At 34.4% G+C, this 27,414-nt stretch overlaps 4 protein-coding genes and 1 long non-coding RNA gene across 6 annotated transcripts; 2 read left to right on the top strand and 3 right to left on the bottom strand.

Moving 5' to 3' along the window:
• Window positions 1–287: 287 nt before the first annotated feature.
• Window positions 288–2,556, bottom strand: LOC121254828 (amidophosphoribosyltransferase, chloroplastic-like). The gene has a single exon (XM_041155012.1). The coding sequence runs from the start codon at window positions 2,355–2,357 to the stop codon at window positions 615–617; it is 1,743 nt and encodes a 580-aa protein (XP_041010946.1). The 5' UTR covers window positions 2,358–2,556; the 3' UTR covers window positions 288–614.
• A 3,244-nt stretch (window positions 2,557–5,800) lies between these two features.
• Window positions 5,801–6,771, top strand: LOC121254843. The gene is made up of 3 exons (XR_005938723.1): window positions 5,801–5,983; window positions 6,100–6,165; window positions 6,459–6,771. It is a non-coding gene; the product is annotated as an uncharacterized LOC121254843 (long non-coding RNA).
• Window positions 6,772–8,255: 1,484 nt separating this feature from the next.
• LOC121254829 (probable ribosome-binding factor A, chloroplastic) lies at window positions 8,256–11,177 on the bottom strand. 2 transcript variants are annotated; one of them, XR_005938721.1, is made up of 4 exons: window positions 10,771–11,177; window positions 9,663–9,836; window positions 9,009–9,209; window positions 8,256–8,596 (listed from the first exon to the last, which is right to left on the bottom strand). XR_005938721.1 is itself a non-coding variant. In XM_041155013.1 (4 exons), the coding sequence occupies exons 1-3, from the start codon at window positions 11,116–11,118 to the stop codon at window positions 9,063–9,065; spliced, it is 669 nt and encodes a 222-aa protein (XP_041010947.1). In that variant the 5' UTR covers window positions 11,119–11,177; the 3' UTR covers window positions 8,256–8,596; window positions 9,031–9,062. The 2 variants fall into 2 exon arrangements, 1 of the variants encoding a protein (XP_041010947.1); XM_041155013.1 differs by having other exon boundaries at window positions 9,031–9,209.
• A 3,637-nt stretch (window positions 11,178–14,814) lies between these two features.
• Window positions 14,815–15,753, top strand: LOC121254831 (indole-3-acetic acid-induced protein ARG7-like). The gene has a single exon (XM_041155015.1). It carries the CDS (start codon window positions 14,945–14,947, stop codon window positions 15,386–15,388), a length of 444 nt encoding a protein of 147 aa, XP_041010949.1. The 5' UTR covers window positions 14,815–14,944; the 3' UTR covers window positions 15,389–15,753.
• A 10,295-nt stretch (window positions 15,754–26,048) lies between these two features.
• LOC121254830 (auxin-responsive protein SAUR50-like) lies at window positions 26,049–26,835 on the bottom strand. Its single transcript, XM_041155014.1, has one exon. It carries the CDS (start codon window positions 26,676–26,678, stop codon window positions 26,364–26,366), a length of 315 nt encoding a protein of 104 aa, XP_041010948.1. The 5' UTR covers window positions 26,679–26,835; the 3' UTR covers window positions 26,049–26,363.
• Between the last annotated feature and the right edge of the window lie 579 nt (window positions 26,836–27,414).

Below are 27,414 nucleotides of genomic sequence, written 5' to 3' on the forward strand. Positions count from 1 at the left end.
ATGCCAATGGCTTATATGACAAGGTCTTGAGAATGAGCATCGACCTATTGTTAAATCGATGGAATATCGACTGTAATTAGCATGTATGTACACAAGTTTCCAACAAAGTATCCATTATTCATCTGGCACCCAACAAAATAACATGCATTTTGCCTCGATCGGGTAGTGTGCATGCAAAAACACTTGCTGTTCTTGATTCGTTCGTCCTTGCCCTCATTCGAGCAATTGACTTGTGACAAAAAGCTGAATAACCTATGTAGCAAAAGAAAAAATAGTACCAGGAAGAATAAGAAATATTTTATTTTATGAGTAAAACAAGAAACATAGATCTCATAACCTTGTCCAACAAAACCACGCAAGGAGAATCTAGTAAGCTCATTGTCCCTCATCATGAAAGTAAAACCCAAATAAATTTTAGATGCAAAACTGAATACAACTAACAAAATTGTATAAGCATTAACTTTGAAAAATCCAAATTCATTCCAGAATGCACATAGTAAGCAGGGTTCACTTAAGAGATCAGTCACTAGCCACATCCCATATCTGAAAGCCGTAGATCCTGCTGTTGATCAGGAAAAAAAAAAAAAGCGTCTATACGGTGGCTACGACAGACATTAGGCACCACTAACCTCCAATTCCGTTTTTGGTTTTGCTTGAACCCAACCACCATCAATGGATTCTAAACTCCCGTTTATCCCATCATCGACAAAATCACCAACCCTTTTCACCTTTAACTCTCTAGGCTCAACAGGATACTTCCCAGAGAAGCAAGCATAACAATAATTGGGAGAATCATCACCCAACAACTTTTTCAAGCTATCAAATGGAAGAAAAGCGAGTGAATCTGACCCAATAAACTCCCTAATCTCCTCCACGCTCATCCTATTAGAAATCAACTCCTCCGAACTAGGTGTATCCACTCCATAATAGCAGGACCCGATAATTGGTGGGCTCGCAATCCTCATGTGAACTTCCTTAGCCCCTGCCTCCTTTATCAACCGAACGATCTTTGAAGAAGTTGTTCCCCTCACAATTGAGTCATCCACTACCACGACCCTCTTTCCCTCTAACACTGCTCGCACTGGTGACAACTTAAGCTTCACACCAAAGTCCCTAATCTTCTGTGACGGTTCAATGAAAGTCCTCCCAACATAGTGTGACCTTATCAAACCCTGCTGAAATGGTACCCCGGCTTTGGCAGCATAACCAAGTGCAGCCACTACTCCAGAATCCGGCACTGCTATGACAACATCACAATCAACTGGGGATTCGGTTGCAAGTATCTCCCCAAACCTACGGCGAGACTCATACACAGACTGCCCGAAAATCACCGAATTGGGCAAAGCAAAGTATATGTGCTCAAAGATACATTGTTTTGGTTGGGGATGAGGCATTAGGCAGAGTGATTGAATCCCACTTTTGTCAACCACCACAACTTCCCCAGGAAACACCTCCCTCTCATATGTGGCTTCAATCAAATCAAGTGCACAAGTTTCAGAGGCAAACACCACAGCGCCATTACTCCTTCTTCCCATAACCAAAGGCCTAAACCCATAAGGGTCTCGCACCGCAACCAGCTTATCCTGGGTCAAAAACACCATCGAATAGGCCCCCTCAAGCTTCTCACATACATCCACAATCCTCATGACAAAGGGCCTTTCTTTTGAAATAGCAATTAGATGAAGCACAACCTCGGTATCGGAGCTAGTATTGAAAATTGAACCATTATCTTCGAGCTTAGCCCGAAGAGCACGATAATTCACCAAATTACCATTGTGGGCAACCCCAACAGAGCCAAACCTGTACCCTGCAACAAAGGGCTGCACGTTCTTGAGCATAGACGAGCCCGCAGTCGAGTACCTGACGTGTCCGATAGCCGAATCTCCGGGCAACTGATCGAGTTTCGACTCGTTGAACACGTCGGAGACTAATCCCACCCCTGTAACCGATTGGAGCACGTCGTTTTGAACGGCAACGATGCCGGCACCTTCCTGGCCACGATGCTGGAGCGAGTGGAGAGCCAAGTAGCAGAGTCGAGAGGCCTCTGAGTCGCCAAATATGCCAACGACTCCGCACTCTTCGCGGGGCTTATCGTCATCATCAAAATCAATAGAATGATCATCTGGGCATTGTTTATTTGAGGGGAAAAATTCGGAGATAGGGTTTTTGGATGAAGCCCTGAGAGGGGTTCTGTGGGTGTCAGTGGAGGAGGGGTGGGAAAAGTAGGGTTTGCAAGGAAAAGAGGGTTTTGATTGGGCTTTGGAGGATAGAGCAAGATGGGTATAGGGTGTGTTAAGAGGTAGAGGAGTAGGTTTTGCGAGAGAGGGAGAGAAGGTGGATAGATTGGCGGCGGCCATGAGAAAGGCTGACAGAGCTAGAAGAACAAGGAACAGAGGAGGGAGAGGGAGAGGGAGAGGGAGTGTTTGAACCGGTGGGAGGTTTTAACGTAATATATTCTTAGGTTTCCGGGGTTTGAGGAAATCAACGAGTGATTGTGTTACACCATGGTCGAAGTTTCTTCCTCAATTCGTGTACACGATTGGACTCTGGGATAACTTCGTAAAACAAGTCGAAATTTCCCTTTTCTAAAATAAATTTAATATAAAGAGCATACTAACTGGAGGGGAAGAAAACCCCTAAGCCCAGCCGGTTGGGCCCAACAGAAAATAAGAAACCCATCTCACAGCCCAAGGATCTACTCGTCTTAGAATCCTATGAGAAATAAGAAGCTCATCTTACAGCCCAAGGATCAAGCTGGCCGCCTAAGAGACCCTTGAAATAATAAAAACGAGAATCGAGGAAAATGATGAAGCTCCCAACAAAAAATTGACGAAGGCGGGTGCCGTCCACATAGGCCGAGAGGTCACCGGTGAAACTGGCAAAGGCCCCCACTGCAATAGTAATCTTTCTCTAATACACCACATCACAATAGATGTCTTAGGCACGCACTAGGTACTCATGAGTTACAGCTTGAGGACGTACGAGAGAAATAACCATAACTTGTATCTAGAGAGTGAAAAAGGCAGGTGCCGGCCGACACAGGCTGAGAGGTTGTCGACGAGTTTGTTAGAGATCCACGCCGCATTAATTATATTTTTCTAGTACTCTATGTTGCATTAAATGCCTTAAGCGGCCGGAGCATGAGGATGATGGGACTGCACACTAACAATAGGTGAGAGATGTTCTCCCATGACTAGTATAAAAGCATACCACGAGGTATATACTAACTCAGACAATAATCTTCTATAAGAATTTTGATAAAAAAACTGACTTAAGCATTAGAGGGTTCCTTGACCATCTCGAGCCTCCCTTTAAATTTGCATTGGTGCAAGTCTGCAATCTGCTCCCCCAATTGTACAAGGGGACCTTGCGGTACGTACAAAACACGCCCAAAACACTTACATCTTGGTTAGATTAACGAAGCCATTATTCCATGGTATTTTTGGATCAACAATTATAAATATCAATAATCACTATCAAACCAGGTTATCATATCTAAACATGTCATTGTAGAATGTTATGATTCATTTTTAACCGTAGAATATTATGATTTTGATTATTATTGATTCAAAAACTTGATAGTTGTGGAATAATAATTTAATTAAACCTACAACCCATACAATCATAACATATACTTTACAATTGATTTGTTTTTAGTTTTTGAAGTCAAGTAGCTAGTGATAAAGTGCCAAGCAGCCAAAGATATTTTGGGAGTTTTGGATAGTGAGTCTCGATGAGATGAAAGTTATTGAATAAAATATCGTTGAAATATTATTTTTTAATATTATTATTGTTTTGAGATTTAAAAAAGTTAAATTGTTTATTATATTTTATGTGAAAATTTAAAAAAATTATAATAATTAGATGAGATGAATTGAGAAAACTTTTATATCCAAACCTAACTCTAGTTAGCAATGTTGTGCTGTGCTATTTGGATAGCCAAGAAGACATTGATAATTTGAATTTTGGTACTTATTCTAATGAATTTGGGTCGGGCACCCACTTTGAGCCTTTACTAATATAGTATACAGTCGATGTCAGTCCATGTTAGATGAGTAGAAATAATGTAAGAACAGGTCAAACACTATTTATATAACTCTCTACAATTGAATTTTGATGGGCGTTGCCATAATAAGAAGGAAGGAGCCAAGATCATAAAACTTTCTCCATTCATCCAAAGAAGCTTTAAGTGTGGATTGATTTAAATGCAATAAACGACAGAGGGAAACAGTAGCAAATGCCCCATTTTCACATTAAGATTTGACTAATTTCATGCTTTTGGACTTTGAAACAATACCAATCTTAAACATGTACACTCACAAACAATGAGATTGTGAGGAAAAAATGAGAAGAAAATGTAACACAATGTATTAGAATAATTAAAACATTTACCGACAAGAGAAATGATATTTGGATCTTAGGATGTGTAAGTCATGCATACTCATTTTTTTGAAAAAATAGGTAAATCTAAAACCTATATGAAAAAAATCATTTCTTTAGTAGTGATCTCAATTTTTTCAAAAAAAATATACAAGCTTACATACCCTAAAACAATTGAGTCTCATGTAAATGGTTTTTTTTCGAGGCAAATATTATTTCACTACAAACTATGCCGGTCTAAGAGCATCTTCAATGGATTAGCCAAATCTAAATGACACTTTTAATGAATGTAAGATGAATTTGATTTTTGGCTATTTTATTCACATAAATTTTCATATTGAAATAGCTATTTTTTCATTATATAATAATAAAATAATATAAGATAAATTTGGTTTTGATTATTCACATCAAATCTTTACATTGAATTATTTATTTATTCATTATATAGTAATGACTAATTAATAATTAAAAAAATTTTTTTTAAGTATTAATTTATTTTATTTTATCATATTATTAAAACCTTCGATAATGTTGCAGCTCGATATTGAGGAAGAACTTTATGATTTATTGAGAGGGAAGTGATAGTTGTGATAAAGAAAGAAAGAGAAAAAATGATAAAATATGGATTTGATGTATCTACAATCACCTTAAGTTTGGAAATAATTTTAGAAGTCACATTTAAATTTTGAATTATTTGAAATTTAACTAATTCAATGTGGGATGAATTTTATCTTAATAGCTCTCAACATCTATTTTTTTTACATTTGACTAATCCATTAAAACTGCTCTAAAAGGTCCAAATAGTCGACAATCATAAGTTTACAAATAAAGCTAGAGATTATAGGATTTCTATCTTCAACTACATCCATTTGACACAACAATACGAATAATTAGAATATAAATTCATATCCTCAAATTAGTATAAATATATATTTTGCTTCAAAAATATAAAATATATGTCTTTAGATGTAAAGAGAGTGTAAAGTATTCATTTTTTATAATACTAAAATACAATAAGTAAATTTTAGTTGTTCAAGCTTTAAGTAAAAATCATTTAGAGTTGGTTTGGATAGTAAAATGAGATGAAATAATTTTAAATGAGTTGAATAAAATATTATTTTTTTAATATTATTATTATTTTAGAATTTGAAAAAATTGAATTGCTTATTATATTTTATGTGAAAATTTAAAAAATTTATAATAGTGAGATGAGATAAGATGAAACCATCTTATATCCCGACCTTAAGTGTAAAGCTATTTTTTGTTTTTTTTTTGCTAATTCTTTTAGTTTCCAATTATATTAAATCGTTGATTTGATACATTTAAAATAATTAACTACTGAAATTTTGAGAAATATGTAATGAAAAAGGAAAAAATGTAAAATGTCTATGTCATTCGGAGTTGGAAATTGTATTTTTCCGGGCAATTGATAGATATACGTTAATTCATAATTGTAGGGATTAGGTTTTCGCAGTCACAGGCTCCTCCTCCTCCTCGTCTGTTCTCTGTCGCTGCTCGCACGCACAGATCCGAAGGAAATAATTACCAGTTTCCGATGGCGCCTCCTCCAGGACCCTATTCCGGAACCAGCACCCTTGCTTTGGTAATTCCATTTCTCTCTTTCTCACTTTTTGGTTTCCTACAAAAGAGAGGACAAGTCAGAACCTCAAATCTCGAATCTTTTGTAAATCTGTGGGTTTTTGGGATTTGGCTTGTTAGGTGGCTCGTGCTTCGGCCTTCTCTATTGGACTCGTTTACGGCAGCCTTAAACTCAAGTACCTCAAGGTACTTCCAATCTTTGCTTATTCATCTTTATGCAAAAACCCCTTTTCGATTGGATCAGTGCGAACTCATTGTAAAAATCCAATCTCATTTACGTAAGATTTATTTGTGGATTAGATTACTCGGTCAGTAAATGTTAGATTTCCATTGGATAAGTGCGAATGTTGTGTCTGTATCAAATGTTGCCAGTCTCAGTTCATATTTTACCGTTGCAATTTAATTTTGAAGCTTTGCTTATACCCTGCCAAAACTTGTTTAAGGAAGTTTTTTTTTTTTTCCCCCTTTTACACCTTCAGGCAAAGGCCAAATCTCATAAGAAAGCTGAGGCAAAGGCTCATCACTGAAGGGAATAGGCATCCAGTAACGATGGAATTAAGGCATGTTTGCTGTTGGGAATAGAAATAATGCATGATAATGGACTGAACCATTTTTTCATCTTTTCTTAGAAACATTCTGGATTATGACACACAGATTATGGCTGCTTGAGTTTTCTATGAGCCATTGTTAACTTAGTTATCTGATATCTCTTAATATAGTCACCTTGGCAATCTTCACGGCATTTCAGTTTCTATTGCTTTGTGAAGGCCTAGGGAAATACTCTGATGATTACATCTTCTCTATGTTTCAATAATTGTCATTTTTTGCCCCGAATCCCTATTGTATGGTTCTGGTAGCGTTCGATATACCCTATTCTCTCTTCAATGATATTTGGGATGAAAGTGATGTTATTCTTTGTTAGTCTTTGGTTTCAACAGCTTATATTCTACAAAGATTCAGAACAAACTTATAAATGATGTTCTTTTGGTACCTCGTCCTCTTTCTCCCAGACTTTATCCTGAAATTGTAAAATGGATAAAATATAAAATCTTCATTTGGGCGTAGAATGTGTTGATTTCGTTCATTGGGTTTCTTGATTGAGATGTACTTGAGAAAATGCCCATTATGTATTATGATGACTCATGTACATCATATTTTGTAATCAATTTTTTTTTTTTTTTTTGATAACAAGACAATCATTCATTGAAATTAAATGGAGTACTTACAAATATTTTGATCTTATCAAGCCAAATAGCTTGACTTACAAAAGAAGGAAAAAAATCCCACTACATCTCAATATCATTGACACCCCATGCATGTCTTGCCAACTGATGAGCAGATATTACACGGTCGATTCACATGCAAGACTTGAACTTCTCGAAAATCCCTCATCATCCTTCGAATATCTTGAAATAGAAATTCAAAATCGAATATCAAATAATTAAACTGTGCTGAACAGCCTGGAGTAATACATTTAATTGAGCATATTTCATTGCTAAATTTGTTGAGACACTTAAGTACTGTAGAGTAGATAAAAGTACAAAAACTGGGTTGAATGTTGGTGAGGTTCAGTTTTTTTCTTTTTCTTTTTGAAAAGAAAATGAATTCCATTCTTTGGAAAGAAACGGACTACAACCATTTATGCAGCAGTGCGCATTATTGGCTCTTCCCATACTCATAAAATGTGATTATGGCACTTGATTCATGGGTTACTGTTGCATTTGCATGCCTGAAGATGATTGATTAATAAAACTATGGATTGAGAGCTCGTAAAATTCCACCGACTGAATTCTAATGGGTACTGATCCTTACGACTCAACACCTGAGAAAATAAATATGGAGAATTGAGAACAGTAACAAGAAAATATTATTAGAAATCAATTGAGGACCAGAAGGGATTCCTTCACTGGTGATGAATGGAACCGTTTCAGTGAGCAGTCACTCAGCTATATGAATGAAGTTCCATTTCAACTGTGGCTATCGTTTAGTTTATACATGGAACCTCAAGTGCTTCCAAGATTCGGCTGCCTATCAGATTTTATTACAGAAAGAGGCTCGCATTATCTCTCGTCCATCGTACAGAGACGAGTACTGCTACTTGGTTTCCTTTTTCGCATCCAAAAAAGCATGAAACAGCTGGGTGTTCTCAGCTGTTGAACGAATAAAAGCTCTTTTCAAGTAAATGGGTAAAAAACCCAAACTTTCTGTACTCAGTACCTTCGCGAAAGGAATGCGAACAGTAAATGACTTGAAACCACAGGGGTATGCTGGAATCATAGTTCCATTTCTCCTCCCTTGAATGCAGTAGTGAACATATAAAGCGGACTTGGGTTTTGATGATAAATTGATAATTACAATTCACTCTGTGGCCATTCTCAACTTTTAGGTGCTCTAAACTTACCACATGGTAATGTAGTGCTTGCACTCATTGTAAAACAAGTTAATCAAAAAGATAATAGAACACGAACTATTCTAGAAGGGCAGCAAGACAAAATTCTGCGTAACTTCACATGGGATGCCACGGTTGACGTCAAGTACTTCATATTCGATCCAGATGATGGGTAGCATGCAAAAACTTGCTTGTGTCCGGGTTAGCATTATGACTAAGGCCTTCACCCTGCATAAAATAGAGCAATGTATAAATTTTATATTCCCTCTCGCACATAACCAGAGGTTTTGTGTGTGCATATCATGGCCGTATCACAACAATCCCAAAACGCCAAGTCTAACACTGGTCATCAGAATACCAGTGACAATTGAAGCCATTCATACATCAGTCATCACCACGATATAATACCACTTTATGCACTTCGATGGCTTCATTATAGCCCCTCTCGGGGTGACTGAAAACATTCTTGTCCTATTGAGGAGTTTGTCTCACAAACTATCACAAAATTGTTAGCAAAGCTAAAAGTTGTGAACTCAAACTTGGGGATGCATATTTGTACTTGGAAAAATCGATGATGTAAAAACGAAAAACAGATCATAGAGATATTCTGTTCACCCTTAAATCATGAAAATAAACCAACCTGTGAACATTAAGAGCCATACCCCTCCTTTCGGCAAGGTCTAGTGTTGAGGATTCAGTTAACATATATGATGTCTTCATCAGGGTCATCGCCTTCCCACTCTCTGTCATCTTGAGACACATTGGATGAATCGGACTGCTCTACATCTTGGCTCTCTTCATTATTTTTCTCATTCTTTATCTTGTCTAATATTGCAATTACCTGGAAAGAGTTAAACTCAATGGATCAGTATTTTATGAGACATTCATTAAGAGGACAAACCTACATGCTGCTAAAACTTATAGAATTGTAGGTCGGGCTTTAATGAACATAGTCCACTAAAAAGTCATATTCTATGCCCATGCCTATGCCTATGCCTATGCCTATGCCATCAAATGGGACTCGGGGGTCTGGGTAAGGATCCTAGCGGAAGTAAACTATTAACGTCTGTCAATCTTTATGTGGAAGCATAATGAAGTTTAAGTTTTGATTGTGTGAACCTTGATGCTAAAGGATTTCAGTGAGACAAAATATCAGTCTCGGGCGGCTGATGACTTAAAATAAAATTGGAAGAAAACGGAAGAGGAAACTAAAAATGTGTATTCAGGATTATAGGAAGACAAACTTATTAAAAAAAAAAGGATTATAGGGAAGACAAGGTCATTAAAGATATACCCTGCTTCCTCTCTCTAATGACTCATCTTCTATAAATCGAATCTCAGGAGTCATTCGCAACTTCATCCGCCTCCCCAACTCACTTCTGACATACTTGGCTTTTGACTTCAAACCAGCAATGGCTACTTCCTTCCCTCTTTCATCGCCAAACACAGATACATACACTTTAACCACCTATAAAAATAGCAATCAACCGCCTCAATCATAAAGTTGTCACATCATGAGCAGCACGATCACCGTTGCTCAAACATAAGAAAAATCAAATTACAGATGCATATACAGTAGGCAAAAATTAATCTTTTATTATTTTCCTTTTGTCATAAGAAAATAAAAATATATGTGCACCACTCAAGAAGCAGTATGCTTACTTCCAACTGCATATAACATCGAGGCAATACCCCTCAAGAAGCAATAAAGCACATTACCAACACAGAATGCCTATTTATGCTGCTGAAGGATTAATCCTAACCATGTTAGAAGTTTGGCAATTTAGAAAAAATTACAGATGCCACAACCAACGTATCAATGAGCAACACATTCTTTCGTATATATTGACTGATTGTGTGTAGGTGAAAGGAAAAGCTAGGATGTGTGTGCAAATCGGCTACGTACAACCGTTGTGTTATTATATCAATACGAATGAATTGCCCTTTACGAATAAGAACAAACAGGCAGCGCGACAAAAAATATCAATTAGGCAAGGTTAGCATATTCATCACATTTCACATTGTCTTTCAATCCTTTTACACTCAGTAATTCACTTCCAAATCTCTGACTTCACGTGGTTAATTCTATCCAATTAAGCAAAATATAACTCGAGTATCTACTTCTCGCCTCACCTGCGAAAACTGTCATCTCCCAATACACCAAATGACTCTAATACACATTATGGGCTTAAAAGAAAATTCCAATACAAGCATTATTTAGGTTGTAGTAGTAAAGCCTCAGGAAAGAAAAAATGTTTGTAGTACTTCCACAAGTGCGCACTTTCCTAGCAATAAAAATAATAAATTTGCAATTCAATCACAACCCAAAAAATCTTATAGCTCAAATCAAAGAATACCCGAAAAGCACATAAATAAATTAATAGCACGATCTATGTGAATACCTGCAAATCTCCGGAGACTTCAACATCGCTAATGGTGGTGAGGGAGGAAAGGTAGCGGTCGGCTCCTAAAGAAGCTTCTGGGAGAATAGCGTACTGCAAGACTGTGTCAGTGAGTAGCATATCGGAGAGCTCTCTTCGTATCTGCTTGGCCACCATCTTCACTCTCCTTGGATTTGCCATGCACCGGATGGTGGAGCCAGTCGTGGGCCGCAAAGAGATAAATCCCGTTGGCAGTGCCGATAAAAACCAGGCCGTTGGACTCTTCTGGGTGCACAAGGGCGGATGGCGGTGACGGGATAAGGGTGGAGTGAGCGGTTGGGGGTGGGGATGGAATAGTACGGATGGCATCGCTGCAGCGAATCCTAGCTCCTCCGATTCCTTTGTTTTTTGGTCCGACTCTAATAATTAGTATTATTATTACATATTTACACCATTGTAATGAAATCCATATTGGGCCCAGTAGGCCTTTCACCGATCCAAAGGGATTTTGTAAATCTGAAGTCTTGTTTGAACCCATTTGGTGCTGGCAACCCAATCTGGCCCGTTGGTCAGCGAGTAAGATAAATATAAACAATTATTTTTTGAATATATAAAATATATATATATATATATTCATTCTTGATTAAGAATCTAAAATCAATAAAAGTTGCATATTAAATTTTAATGAGTTATTTATTCTCAAGCTAGTATATAGAACACATCCGATTCAAAATTTTAATTTTTATCATTCAAATTAAATTATGTCATAAAATTTTTTAGTTTTAATATTTTTAAAATTATTAATCTAAAGTAATGTTAGATACAGTCTTCTTAATTTATCTATTTTCATTGATCTATTGGGCCTGAAAAAGCTTCTCTCTCTCCATTTCCATGAACCTAAGTTTCTATTGGGCCTGAATGACTACAGCCCGTATAAATGTTCGGTCCTTGATTAAACCCATTACCCATCCATTTGACCACAAAGATTCCCTTTTTTAATTGGGTGTATATGTTTAATAAGATATAACATTGGATTCTATCAACGTCACTTCCTCCATAATAGGACTTGAATTAAAGAATTTAATGTGATTCTGAAAATATATATGCTTAGATCCATACATATTGGGCCCATATATCTAATCACTAGTACTCTATGAGCAGCTAGGTCCCAGCATTGTTATCTATTTTAATCTGGATTACCTTGTTAATCATGAGATTTGGGAGACAAGAGATCAGAAATTAACTGCAACAAAAAAATAAAAATAAAAATAAAAAAATGAAAAATGGTATGCAGTATGCATGATCTGTCCCTTTCTCCTTTTAACTTTGTTGTCTATCTAAAGCCATGATAGAAAACGATGGATTCAACATAACTCACGTTGTTTATTACTGTTAGAGCTAGCCTGGTAGTGGTAGGTGCCCATTTGTTTGAGATCAAGCACTACTGGTATTAATTTTGTTATCAGTAATTATTATATTTAATTATCTTAATTTCTTTTATTTCTCTTGCACTGATTGTTTCGATTGAATTTTATATTTACTTACTTTTTTTTTTAAATGAATGTGCGACACTTCATACTCTATAATTATAAATATCATTTCTCGTATATATATTATACAAAAGAGTTACTATTAGTTTTAAAGATACTTTTATACAGTTGCGGGGTTAGAACCTTATTCTCTCATTTGGAGATCGGGCCTTGTACCATTTGATCTAAAGGACCTTCAAGTCATATTATTTATTCTTTTGATATGATACATCACTCTAGTTTTGGGACATAAAAATCCTAGAAATGATATTTATTTTTATAGGATAGGTAAGACTTGCACACTTTAAAAAAAAAATATATATATAAAATTCACATAAAAAAATAATTTTTTTAACGGTAAATTCTAGTTTTTTAAAGAAATTAATGTATATGACTCGCACATGCTAAGACTATATGATGCATTAATCAACCTTAAACTATCGCAGACATGATGAAATAATAAAAAATGCCTAAGAACATGGAATTTAATTGATTATTTTCCCTGTTATAGATACGCTAATTTTTTATCATATATTTTTATCATTTTTAGTATATATTATACGATATATTTTAAATGATAACTATTAAAAACTAAAACATAACGTCATTTAGAATGTAATACATTAAAAAATATGACTTTAAATAATTAGTCATATTCGAGGAGAAGATATCCGAAGAGATAATATTGCTGTGAAAATTTTAAAGATAGAGAAGATATCTCAAAATAACGCCAATCCACTAAAATAGAGTTGCATATCTTCTTCTATTTTCGGTCTGATATTGAAGATCGGGATATTAAAAATCACAAATTGATTATTATAGATTAACTCCCTTTAATCTGATTGTGTAACAAAAATCTCTCAGTCCGTCCGGCACCAAGGGTTCGTTTTCGGTATCACGAGTATGATTGGACAATACGAGAATTCTTGGAAGAAGTCTGGATAGTTTAGTTATACAAAATCAAATTATCTTATCTCATCTCGTATAATATTATAATTTTTTCAAACTCTCACACACAATATAATAAACAATTCAATTTTTCAAATCTCAAAACAAAAATAATATTAAAAAATAATATTATAACAATATTTTATTCAATCTTTAACAAAACATCTCATCTCATCTGAACTGTGTAACTAAACAAGGCCGCTGTCTACCCTTCTCCCTTTCTCGTTCGTAAAAAATCAAGAACTTTTATCTAATTTTCACTGGAGGAAGAGGAGGCCTCAGCTTCCTCCTTCTTCTCTCTTCCATTAATCTAATTCCTCCATCCACTCACCTTATTTATCAAGGTAGTTCAGAACTAGTTCTTTTTGCTTAGTTTTATTTTGCTTCCTTCAAGGTCGAAAAATATAGATCTATAATTTTCTGACAACTCACGAGAGATACACGCGACGCAATTAGACTCCTAAGCCACAAATCGTTAGGAGGAAAGTGGTAGTTTTGTAAAAATCACCGCGAGTGATCCTCACGCGCCACCCCTTCCAGCAACTCTTCTTCCTACATGTGCTAGATCACCAGACTCGCCACCATCAGATCTTTTCAGATCTGACCTTTATGGTTAAAAAGAGACAAATATATTGCCGTCACAGATTTCAAAATCTACAAAAGTTGGTCCAGACTGTAATTCAACTTTTTTCGCATTTATCTTACTGCTTTCCTTTTTTATTTTCTTATTGTTAATTAAAATAAAAAAGAATTCATCTCTCGAACTTTTGTCTGTAGAGATTGAGTCTTATCCTTATATGAAGGGTGATGTTGGGCTATCTCTTGGACATTTGTCTGTAGAGAGTATCAGCAGTATTGAGGACCAGACCAGTCATAAAAAGAAATAGTGTATTGGTGGAGCTTCAAATGCATTATTTGGTTTTTGATGTCATGTTTGATATGAGACATCCCATAATATATCCGCTCATGGATGTAAGTTTCTTGATAAATGAATTATGATAGTTTTCTTGATAAATGAATTATGATAGTTTTCTTGATAAATGAATTATGATAGTTTCCTTTAAAAAAGAAATACAAGAATTCTTGAAAAATTTATAATTTCATTTCTAAACATAATTTAAATAAAAAATACTTTAATTTTAATGTTTAATTTTTTCCATCTAACCAATATTCAATTATAAAAATTAATATAACTTTTACAAATTTTAAAAAATTATATTAAGAAAATTATATTTAAATAATTTGTTAACCTTATGATATTTTTATTCAATTTTTTATCTCTTATTTTTTAAAACTCAATAAAATATTTTCACTCAAACTATTTTACTATTAGTTCTAAGTTAAGGAAAAATATTTCAAAATGTAATTTATTTTATTTTAGAGAAAATAATTGAGCATAAAGTGATCGTTGGTGGCCCAACACTTCCGGTAATAATAATATTAATAAAACATCAACTTCACTCGAGAAAGTAAAGATTATTTAGTACTGAATAGTACACTAATCCTATGTACTACCAAATGGTTTAGACAGCGAATCTCGTAATTCTCTCCAACTTTAGGCGCACTCTTCCTCTGCTATATCATGTATAAATACCGTTCAGGTTATTAAGCATTTCTCAACTACCTCGAACCAGCAGTAGCCAGTAAGCACTAAGCAGCGTCTTTTTCTCCGTCAACCTCACTTTCCCACTCTTCTTTCCCTCACTTTCCCCCAGAAAATGTCGCCAGGGCTAGGAAAATGCAACAACATCCGTCGCATTGTAAGGGTTCGTCAGATGCTCCGGCGGTGGCGCCTGAAGTCACGCATCACAGCCTCCCGCGCTCCGTCCGATGTTCCCGCCGGTCACGTGGCGGTTTGTGTGGGCACCAGTTGCAAGAGATTCATCGTGCGCGCGACGCACCTGAACCACCCCATCTTCAAGAGGCTCCTCGTGCAAGCCGAGGAGGAGTACGGGTTCTCGAACCAGGGCCCTCTGGCGATCCCTTGCGACGAGTCGCTCTTCGAGGAGGTCCTCCGAGTTGTGTCGAGGTCCGAATCGGCTCGGTTCTCGAGTCTCGAAGATTTTCAAAGGCGTTGCCATGTGGACATCCGGAGCCATCTTGACTTCTTGGGCGAATCTCGGCCGTTGCTTCACGTCTCTTCTGACAAATCAATATGCTGAAGTAACTCCCGAGTGAAATTCTGGTTGGCCCGGAGCTCAGCGAAGTGACCGAGTTGAGCGAACTAAAATGACCATCCAGTTTTAGGGATTTCATAGTATAGTTACTTACTTGCGTAGGGGGCTACCTCTTTGATTCAAGCTTGGCTATAACACCAAGTCGGCTCGAGTTGAAAGTGATGAAGATCATGTTATTATTCTCTGATTATTATCTCCTGTAAAGAATTTGACGAAGTGATTGTAGGAATTGCTGAGATGCTATCAAAATTTGTTTTTTGTTTTTGTTTGGTTTAATGTATTTATTGGCCATTTTGTGTACTTCCCAACTAATACTTATATATACAAATACAAATACATAGATTGGCTGATTTTGTGCATAAATCTGGCCAAAGAATTGTTCAGCTGCCTAATTTTGAAGGAGGGATCGTCTCCGTTGGTAGATAGATGTGCTGGATGTTCTTGGACTTGTGCCTAATTTCATAGATATCTCGTCTTGATTGAAATTCGAATCCCCGGAATGTCTTAAAGAGGATAAATGGTTATTTATAATAGCATTAAAATATACTACAGTTGCACAATTTTATAAAAATAAAATATGATTTATGTTAGATGTATTTTATTTTATAAAATAATTTTATTATATATATAATTTATTTTTATAAAAAAAACAAATTGAAATAATTATTTCTCGTAAAATTATTATGCTCCAAAAACATAAAATTATTTTCTTTTTTATTTATGGGTAGATCGCATTATTTCGTAGCCGTTGGGAAAACCGGATGTTACTTTAAAGAAACTAATAATGTCGAGTGTCAAGTCAAAATTTGGCTCTTGGAGTCAAAAAAAAAAAAAAAAAAAAAGTGTGAAGAGAAGAGGAATAGCGCCAGTCATAATGTCTGTGGTGTCATCATTCGGCGGAGCACTATGAGACACTCTAGAATTCAGATATGTCATTTTTGTCAATTATTCTCTCCTCTTTTTATTTTATTTAATTATTATAATTTTTTTAAATTTTCACATAACATAAAATAAGCAATTTAATTTTTTTTAATTTTAAAATAAAAATAATATTAATTTTTTTCAATTTGAGACAATCTCACCCATAATTCTCTTCATTTTCCTTCTCAATTGTTTAGTGTATTTTTTTTATATTCAATTTCCTAAAGGATTGATTCGACATTCAACCCTGTTATTATTATTTAATAGAAAACTTTGCAACTTTTGAAAACTACTCAACCAAAAGAGTAGATCCATATTATAAAGAATGAGTGGTTGGTCTACTAAAGTCGAGAGCCTAGAGATTTTGAGCCCACCAGATCTCTACATAGTGGAACTTTAATTGTTTCAACATGGCTCGATCTTATTTAAGAAAACAAAATATAATTAAGAATGAAAAAGAAAAAAACATTCCTTTTTTTTTTTTTTATCATATATCTAGTTAAATTATCATTTATCTCAAAAATTAAAATAGATTATAAGAATTTAATTTTAATTATTTGTATTATATTTTTAACATTATTATTCACGTGTGAATCAAACTCTCCCTTAACAAGTGAGCCTAACACGTGAAATATTTAATCGAAAGAGGTAGCGTGAAGTCAGAGTTCGAACTCAATATTTCTGTTATGAAAACATGTAAAATGATCATCACTTATCTAAAAAATTTAAGTTAATAAGAAGATATAAATTTTAATTATTAATATTATATTCTTAACAAATTATACTTAGTTTGCTTTTTGAATCTACGTTGTTTCTTTCAACTTTTTTTTTTTTTTTTCCTTCTTCTTCTAGCTATTGAGCTGCACTCCACCTTCGGTTAAGTGTGTGTATATATATATATATATATATATATAGCCATGTTATTTCAAAGACATTAACTGGTTTTGTCAAATGATCATGATGAGGTGGATCACACTAAGATGTTGTATTATTGAGATTTGAAATTGGACACAAGCTACTAGTAATATAATAATAGTATGATTTAGTTTTGAGTAATTTTACATACAGTCGTGAAGTGTATAAATATCGTGTAATTATTTTGAAAAGAATGAAATCTACTATTAAAAAATTATTTTTCATGTGGATATTATATTTATTTATTTTTTTAAAAATAATTACGTAATATTTACGCACTAATTACTGTAAGTATTATTTTTATTTAATTTCCGTTGAAAATTAAACAGTTGGAAATCTCAGCGTAACCTTAACGTAAGTGCTGCCTGCATTGGGTGATCATAGGTACGTACGTACGAGACATTAATGTACATACTTATTGGGACAACGACGAGGTTGTATTCAGAGAGAGTACAAAAGAGGGTAATCTTCTTCTAGTTAGTTCTTTGTCTCTATCAATGAACGAGATAGAGATAGAGAGAAATGACTGAAAACTGATTTTTGGATAATTCAGAAGACATTTAAGACGTAGAAGAGACGTTAGATAGTGTGGTCTCTTTTTGATGATGGAGGTGACTTTCATACTTTAATTTGTTAGTTTTACATTCAATTGTTTTAGTTGGATTCTACGTTCTTAGTTTTGTTGTCAAACAATCTTCCAATTAACTTTCATGATATTCATTTCTTGTCAACTTTAATGTTGGGATAAGTGATCTTACCACAATCTTCCCTGCTTAGAAAAGAGAAACCAACCTTTATTATCAGGCCCATCTACTATTTTGTTGAAATGAGACTGTACGTGATTAAATTTAAAAATTGAATAAAATATTATTAAAATAAATTTTATATAAAAATTTAAAAAAATTATAATAATTAAATGAGATGAATTGTAAAATTAAATGAGAAGTGATTAAATAGATCTCTTTTTATGAATTTATATTTTTCATATTTAGATTGTTGTCTTAAATTCAAATCTCGATAATTTTTTAATCTTATTTTAGAAAAATGTTAGATAATTTTTAAGATGTGCAAGCCATGCACTTTTTTTAAAAAAGTGAAATTTATCATTAAAAAGTATTTTTTTATGTAAATTTTAAATTTATCTATTTTTTTTAAAAAATTGTGTATAACTTGTATATTCTAAAACTGTAAATATCATCTATCTTTACTCTTAACTTAAACTAAGGAATCTAAAATGTTGTCCAGAGTTATATGTTTTGAAATCGATGGGCTTGACTACAATTGAGTAGGTCTGGAAATTAGACATATCAACGTTTATTGGGCATCCAAATGCTGATTCATAAAGGTAATAAAAACACAAAAGACATTGGATTGGTGATGAGGAGAATCAAAATCAATGGTCGGTTTTCTCCAGCTCGGACAGAAGGAAACCCCATGATGGGAATCAAAGACGGCTTTTTATGTGCTTTTGAATTAAGTGAAGGAAGCACCAAATTATGTTATAAAGAAAACAGCAGTACAAGTTGTTAAAGTTTATTGCATTATTAATTTGAAGATAAGCTTTGGGAAAGAATGATTTAGATGGGAGCGTCTTTCTCAAACACTCTTTTTTGGAGATAAGCTTTTCGAGGAGACCCCACCTCCTCCGTACCTCATGATTACACAGTTTTTCTTTTCTTTTTTTACTGATCATAAAAAAGAAAAAAAATTATTGAGTAATATTTTATATAAGTTTAAAGTGGGTAAGTTTTGGAAAGAATTTAAAAAAAAAAATTAATATATATATAATATTTTTTATAACACATTTTATAACAATATATTAAATGAGAGATAATTTTGTAAAATTTTTTATAAAAATATTTTTATTTTATAATATTTTTATAAAATATATTATAAAAATATATTGTGTGTATCGATACTCTTTTAAAAAAATAGACATATTTTAAGAAATTATTCTTGTAATAGATCTTATTTTTTAAAAATACTTTCACAAAATTTGCCTGTATAAAATTTTGAAAATTTGTACGTGAAAGTCTTGTATCACAAATTTTGCCTAATAAATAATTATTTTTATCTTTCTATCTTTATACCTAAATATGTGTGTTTAATTAAACGAAAACATAATAATAAACAATATATTAATTAAATAAATGTGTCATCATGTGTGGTATAACACTTCTTTATATAGTATTTTTTTAAAAATTTTATCAGCATTCAACACGTTGAAGTGAATTTAACAGTGATTTAAATTTAGAGATGAGTTGAGATAAGTCGAGATAATTTGTGAATAATAGAATAAAAGTTAAATTATTTATTATATTTTAAATAAAAATTAAAAAAAATTATTTTGAAATTTAAAAAAATTAAATTATTTATTATATTTTATGTAAAAATTTAAAAAAATTATAATAATAAAATAAAATGAATTAAAATGAATTTTAAATAGAAACGAGATCAGACGGGAGACACACATGGATTGGGCCGACTGAAGTACAGTTCATTGATCATTGATCATTCACCATCTGCTGCGTGCCAGCTTTCCTAAAAGACCTTTTTCGTACGGCCCTTGTAAGTCTTTTCAGGCATCATTTATGTGTCACCATTGGCCCTTGAAAGTTTTTTTTTTTTAATATTAATTAATTATTTATCTTCAAATCTCACCCTCCTTAAATTTCACGCGTTATTACGATGGATGGCACTACAGCTACATCTTTTGGGTCCCCCGATCAGTCCAATTCATCTTCTTTTTTGTATGTAATTTTTTTAATAATCTTAAATATTTGTTTAAAAAAATACGATATTTTTAAAAAATATTTCTTTAATTACTAAATAAAAATAAAAAAAAAAATAAAATGTATCGGGAGACTTTTTCAAGACACACAACATTTTCTTATTATGATATTAGTTTATCGTCAACTCTTCCTTAAATATAAAAAAACTATATGATACTTTAATAGATTATAAAAGAATAATAATGCATGTATAATTTTGTATACAATCGAATATTTTAATAAAACTTTACTATTTTTTTTAATTTGTTTATAAAAATACCACTAATTTAGAACATTATTATGTAAAAAGTTGTAGAAATGATTATATGGGTATAGTTTTCCTGCTAAAAATCATTAATTCAAGTTTTAGAGAATAATGTGAATATTACAATAAACATGGCTCATCGTTAATTATCGATACATTAATATGGAAACAAATTAATTATGATAATTCCATGGGATAGAAAAATATAATCATTATAATGCGAAATGCTTTATGAAATTAAGTACAAATGTTATCATATTAAAAAAATAGATATAACGAGTAATATTGTACAATATTCTCTTTCGAAAGAATCTTGGTCAATATAGTAGCCTCGTTACTTTAGCAAGCATGTACGGGTCGGATGCATTCTATGGGTCCAGCTTGGTCCAACGGATCCTGGATCAAGCCCATTTTTGGTAATATGCAGGGGGCCATATTGTGTGGGGGTACAAATCACGTGCGACTTATCCCCAACATTGGTGATGCGGTCGGGATTTGCAGTGGATATCTGACGGTCCACTAGATTACAATTTACAACAATACCTTTCGTCCGTCACTTCATTATAATTTGCTGTTGCTGCTGCTGTTACTGTTTCTATGGATGGGAGGCGGGTGAGTTTATAATTTCCCTGACCACCCCAAACATAGAGTAGATTCCGTAAGGACCAGTACAGATTCGTACTTTTCTAGGAAGACAATTTTGTCCCTGATCCTGATTCACTCTAAAGGTATTAATGGACATTTTCGGGAATGAATTTTTTCATTAGTTCACACCTTAAAAACATCTCATATTCTACGAAAAAAAATTCTAAATCTGAGATGTGAACTGAATAGGAACTGATGGATATAATTCCTCATAAAATATTCCTCACTTTGAAAATGAAGTTCCGAGCCAAACGGGGTCGTTTTCTACACCATCCAATGCATCCATTAACACTGGCCTTTAAATTGGGTTTTCCTTCGATGGGGCCTATAAAATTAAGTCGGAGTGATTCGCTGAACCACCATATTAATTTATTAGGAATTCCAACCATTTTATAATTCCAGTTAATGCTTTAATTAGTTTCAAAACGACGAAAACAACGACAAAAAGTAAGATGGTTTTGCTTATCTTGTATGTTTTCCGATGCTGGTTGGTAAATATTGGAAATTGAAACTGGCCCCTGCCGAAAGAGTAGTTTTGCGTTAGAATCGAAGGATTTGAAAAAATATATAATATAGGAATTAATTCAGATCGTTAATTAGCTTGAATTGCATATATATACGTAGGCTCAATCACGCCGTAATTAATTAATTTCCATTGAATAGGGACGTTGGTAAGAAAATGTAGGTTCAATGTCGACACTGTCATGTGGAGGGGAAAAATGCATGCAAAAGTTGAAAACGAGACGTAGATCAAAGAGAAGCTAGCACCCGACAACACACGCTCGTAGTATCCCTTCACCATATTATACATATCTTGAGCTAGCCCTGGCCCCGGCATGTCTTCCATCCCCACAAGCTAGCTAGCATATATATACACATATTATATATATATATATATTTGCCTGTCCAATCTCCACCTCGACCTCACAAGTAGCTTTCAATGCTTTCAACCAACTCAAAGAAACAGTTTAAAATACAACTCAGGGGAAGAAAAAACATAAACAAAACAATGAGATATATCGACAACGATTTAACAACAACGAAAACATGCATGCGCAGTACACATGTACGACGCACGCAGAGCGAAAGATCAACCTAAAAGATCGAAGGCATGCATGCATATATATATATGTATATCCTTTTTATCTTATCCAATACCCATAACATTTTATATAGTCGTCCATGTTCATTATGTGAATTTCTTCTCCAAAATTGCATTGTTGGGTATGAACGTCAGGAATATTTGTGAGGATCGAAACAGTTAATTTAGATGATCAAGTTATTCTTGTTAATCTATAAGCAAATAGATAGTACGTTGCACGTACTCCAAAAAAGGAAACTTTGAGATTCTGATCAAAATCTGCATATACCAGCAATATTCGATCAAGTTGATCTTCAGTCTAGAATATATATATATATATATATATATATATATATCATCATGATCTATATGATCCATACATACGGGTTATTTTTATTTCCCCTGAATTCTTGAGTGACGTTATTTGTATTTTTTTATGGATCACTGGCTTGCAAAGTCCATGGAAAATAAGAGAAAACCAGTCAAGAAAGGAAGCTGTGCTTGTTCTGTCAGAGCATATGTCGTATTTAAAAAGGGATTATTGAATAGGCATTAATGTCAAATTGCACTAATATCTCTGCCGGCTTGGTCAACTTGATCTATTAAAATTAGTGTATATATATATATGTGTGTGTGTGTGTGGGTTCTTGGATATCAATTCAATTCAATTAAGCAGGACAGTCGATTCAAATCATAATTAAATCAACACGGTAGTCCAAACTCTGCCGGACAAAACAACGTGTTTGTGTCGTTCCCTTGAATTGTCATGGATTCCTGTTTGAGATAGATTGATAGGGGCGAGGAAATAACCTGTCTTGACTGAAAAAACTTTCCAATATAGATTCACGTGGTTGGAGCCATCTGACCGGACATCCAAAATTCTTAGCAGAGCATTTGATCAATGTTCTTAGATATTGTAGCTAACTGTGCATGAAGTGCGCGCTTATTTCTGTTTTGGATGAGAATTAAATATGCTCGATTTAGATACTAATTAAGAGTAGATATATATGAATAACAACGAAATAATTTATGAATAATAATAAATTATTGTGAAAATATTTGAAAACAATTATATTATATTCTTAAACATGGGCTTAATATGAGGAGGACGTGGAATTTAGTAGAAAAGGGCGCTCCTTCGAGGAAATTACAAAGAACGTGCATGGGTGGGACATTTGGGACAAAATACAGAAGGAACGTGTAGCCAACTGTAAACTAGTACGTCTAGCTAGCAGCTTGGATGTAACTATCCAGCTCTTTTTTCAGAAATTGATGTGAAAGACAATCACTTCTTCATCAATCAACGCATTAAATTATTGGAATTATTGTGTCCCCCAACTATATTCGTCAAAAGTTCCATGCATTGCTATTGATTTGGTCGTGGATATATATATATAGTCCTATGGAATAACAGTTTGTAATAATTATTAGGTATGCTTATATATTCAGCATGCTTAATCATCATCTAAACGTTAATAATAGTCAATAATTAATAATTAACTGCCATGATTACAAAGTAAACGTCGTACACATGACTGGTCTGTGGATCCGAATAGAGAATCAGATCACTCTAGCATGCAGCTAGCTAGGACCCATTTTGGTACATGAGAAAGATCATGTTAATTCATTGGCTATATCATGAATTTTCAAGTGAGAATCAGTACTTCAAAGTTGTAAGATTTTCTTCCCCTAGGTTATGATAGCAATATCCATATATATGTCCTATCTAGCTCTTTCCCACGCTGAGATTCAATGGGGTAATGATTTTTAAAAAGATATATACTCGAACTTGAAAGATTTTCAAGGCCTTTTCTTTATTTTCTGAGCCAAAGAAACAGATCAAGTGTGTTACATAATTATTCATGGTCCAGACAAGTTTTGCCCATGAAAAGAGATCAGGGGTACTGTTGGGGGTGGTGGGCATGAAGAACACCAGTACCAAGGGCAATTTATAATGTGGGAGAGTTTTTTTTTTTTTCCTTTCTTCTTTGTGAGGTTGGAATTCTCAAATATGGATTTTGGGCTGCATGCAGAAGATATTCTTTTGATTGAGAAGCAGTTATATGCTGGAAGAGACTGTAGGCCAGGTGTGGGTGTCAGAACACTTTGTGGCTGTGAGGTAAAGAACCAAAAGATGCACTAATAATGAAAAGAGGACCAGCTAACCAGAGGCAGGCTTTTTGTTTCCCCCCCTGCTGGTCCTACTACGTGGAAAATAATAATAATAATAAAGCAGTTACTCAGGCATGCAAAAGAATCTATGGCTCGATGATGCTTTGGAGCCTTTGTCACCGAAATGTCAGTTAGTGTTGAGAGAGAGAGATAGAGTAGCACGCAAATTGTAATCCATGCATGGCTTAGTTTTTCCATTTGTCCCAAAAGGAAGAAGAGAGAGAGAGAGAGAGAGAGTTCATGCAGGCCATCCGTGGGGTATTTTATCTTCGTTCTTTTTTTCTAAAGGTAAAAAAGTATATAAACTTTAACCGCTACCTTTAGATTTACAAGCAGAAATCAAAGAACATGGGGGGTAGGCTGGCTAACACGTACCTGAGCTGACTTTGGTGATATCCAGGAGGACGCGATACAAATCAAGATGACTGTTACTACTGCATGAATTATCATGAATCTATACGCTCAAAATGGTGTAACAGAACCTGATCATTTGACGACATTCTTGCACATTCGGAACCGTAAATGTCTTGTGCACATGATCATGTTCATGTTTTTCAAATATTACTTTCTAACAATATTCATATTACAGTTGGAGAGAAATACCACTACATTTTCTAAAATTTCATTTAAACCCTCGTTTTGTTTTTTTCGTTAAAATTTCTGGTAGCTGCAATTGATTACCCTGCATATATGGTACTCATTATCAAGTGCCCGGCTTCTGATCAGCTATTTACTCTTTTGACTCAGTGCGTCAAAAGTTGATGGCGTATGTACCCTGTCAACGTACATAGCCGACCGATGATAGAAATTTGTAAAATTTATTCTTTATTTATTTTTATAATTCTTTTCATCTCATCTTATTTTATTTTTTTAAATTTTTAAATATAAATAATATTAAAAAAATATATTCTAATAATATTTTTTTTAATTTTTAATTTTAATTTCAACACTTCAAAAACAAGACCATATATAGTAGAGTCAATGCTAAAAAGTGAGTCCGATCCTGCCATTTTTCTGTATCGGAATAGATAAGATAATCAGTTAAGAGAAAATTAAATAGCTAGGGAAATGCTTGTTATCCGGGCTCGATATAATTTTTTTTTTTAAAAAATGTTTAATAATATAAAAAATGAATAAAAAGCCTAATAACCTTATCGGGAACCGAGGAATCCTCGAGCTACGGGCAAGATAGCACCACTTAATTAAATAGGTGCCGTCGAATGAACAGAAAAGCCTTTTGAAAACGGAGTTTTATATTCAATTCATATATGCAATATATTGACTTAGCTGACCATGCATTTATCGTAACAAGTAGTACTAATAAAGTACGATCCATGGGATTAAACCTACAAGAATTATTATTCCACTTGCATGCTGCACGATGCATCATGTAATTAGCAAACTAATTTCAAAGATGGCATTTATTGAAATGAAGATGGTCCTTCAACTTTTCTCAATCACATCATGCATGTAAAGATCGATGCTTTAAAAATGTTGGAAGTTTATTATTGGCTATTTTTTTTTTTTTTTGAAGAGTCGATCGAGTGATCGGCCGGGCACTCTCAAATCATAGAAAGGGGGAAAAAATAAAAAATAAAAAAAAATCTTCAAGCCTGATAATAATAACCAGATGATCCGTACATTATTAAGTACCCCACATTCTCTGACAAGCTAAGGCTGTTTGTGTGCTATATCCTTTCGGATACGTCTTTTATTATGGTTTTTAGGTACTCTTGATTTGATTTGACTTTAATATCTTGTTTTTGCCTAAATTGAACGCCAGGTAAATTATCTTAAAGTACTATCATACACAGCATAATCTACAGTGCATGACTCAGAGAGAGAGAGAGAGAGAGAGATGAAACATTGAAAAGCTAGCACAGGCAAATCACCATTGCTTCCATTAAACAACTTCTCTCACAGGGCGTAACAGTACCCACCTCTGTGAGGAAAATCTCAAACCTTTACATATTCTCCAACCCATAAAATGTCCAAGCGTTTACGTTAGAGTCATTGAACATAAAAACCCAAATGGTTCCCTAACAAAAAAAGGGCGACAAACTGAGAGAGAAAAAAATCATGAACGTCGAAAAATGGAGAGGAGAAAGATGTTAAAAAAAGAGAAGCAGAAACTGCTGCTTCATCTTAGTCATCTTCTCAAAGAAAACCCATCAAGTTCTCCATCTCTTTTCATCTTAGCATGGAGGTTAGAGAGCGGAAAACGACTTCTTCGCAGGGAATGGTGAGGCCCATATCGTGATCAAAGCCGAATTCTTCTTCAGCTTGGCGGAGGAGACATTGGAACTCAGGGTGAGTCAAGAATGAAATTGGGACAATGTACCTACTTCTCTTTTCGCCAACATAGACAGCAAAATGGCCTTTTGGGACGTCCAGCGGAAGGCCATCCTCGTCGTAGCCATGTTTCTTTCCCAAGCTCGAACATCTTTTGAGGATTTGCTTGAGAAGTGCAGTTTGAGGGAGTTTATTAGACCTTTTAATGGCCATTTTGGAAGTTGAGAGAAGTGGTGGTTTAGAGCAAGGGAGATACGGGAAGCTAAGGAAGAACCGAAGAAGAGGTGCTAGCTGGTGATGGATTGATGGTAGGGGCGGGGGGTTATGGTGGTATTTATGATCAAGGTGGAGAGAGAGAGAGAGAGAGAGAGAGAGAGAGAGAGAGATCATGTGGCTGGTGGGAGCAAAGGACAGATCTCGGGTGTTTTGTGGGTGTGTGTAAGTTGCAAGGACATGGTGGGAGCCAAGCCCATTGGGTTTACTCTTCTCTGTTGGCCCTCCTGTTGACACCATGGACCCTCACTCTCTCACTCACTCTCTCTCTCTCTCTCACGCACACACAAAAGTAGTTATATATTTCTCAAGGTTCTTCATCATGTTTGCTGTCCGATATGTTTTGTTTGGGTCACTTCGGTCACACTTGGTTTCAAGTTGAGGTCATGTTATTGGTAGTTGCTCGAATTTGGACTATTGTTTTGCTATATAAAAAATTGTTATTTACACGCGAGAAAACTTTTCCGTCTGTACATTTACCTCGGCTTGCAGCATTGATATGGATTACACGGGACTTTAATTTCCTGGGTGAATTTCCAATTTCAAAACACTCTCTCTCTCTCTCTAGTATCTGATTACTTTTTCAATGAATCGTCCTTTTCTCGACCAATTTGTCTTTACAAAAAGCCAATAACCCCAGTTTTGTTCCCAGAATACTACTGATTTGGTGCAATGG

This window comes from Juglans microcarpa x Juglans regia, chromosome 3D, assembly GCF_004785595.1.
Source record: "Juglans microcarpa x Juglans regia isolate MS1-56 chromosome 3D, Jm3101_v1.0, whole genome shotgun sequence".
In the NCBI taxonomy this organism is placed as follows: Eukaryota; Viridiplantae; Streptophyta; class Magnoliopsida; order Fagales; family Juglandaceae; genus Juglans; species Juglans microcarpa x Juglans regia.

What these genes read in the sequence shown, in the direction of transcription:
- LOC121254828 (XM_041155012.1), bottom strand. Translation starts at nt 2,357, where the DNA reads ATGGCCGCCGCCAATCTATCCACCTTCTCTCCCTCTCTCGCAAAACCT.
- LOC121254829 (XM_041155013.1), bottom strand. Translation starts at nt 11,118, where the DNA reads ATGCCATCCGTACTATTCCATCCCCACCCCCAACCGCTCACTCCACCC. An exon ending in AAGTCTCCGGAGATTTGCAG is followed by an intron (nt 9,837 to 10,770) that starts GTATTCACATAG and finishes CTATTTTTATAG; the next exon opens with GTGGTTAAAGTGTATGTATC. An exon ending in CATTAGAGAGAGGAAGCAGG is followed by an intron (nt 9,210 to 9,662) that starts GTATATCTTTAA and finishes AACTCTTTCCAG; the next exon opens with GTAATTGCAATATTAGACAA.
- LOC121254831 (XM_041155015.1), top strand. Translation starts at nt 14,945, where the DNA reads ATGTCGCCAGGGCTAGGAAAATGCAACAACATCCGTCGCATTGTAAGG.
- LOC121254830 (XM_041155014.1), bottom strand. Translation starts at nt 26,678, where the DNA reads ATGGCCATTAAAAGGTCTAATAAACTCCCTCAAACTGCACTTCTCAAG.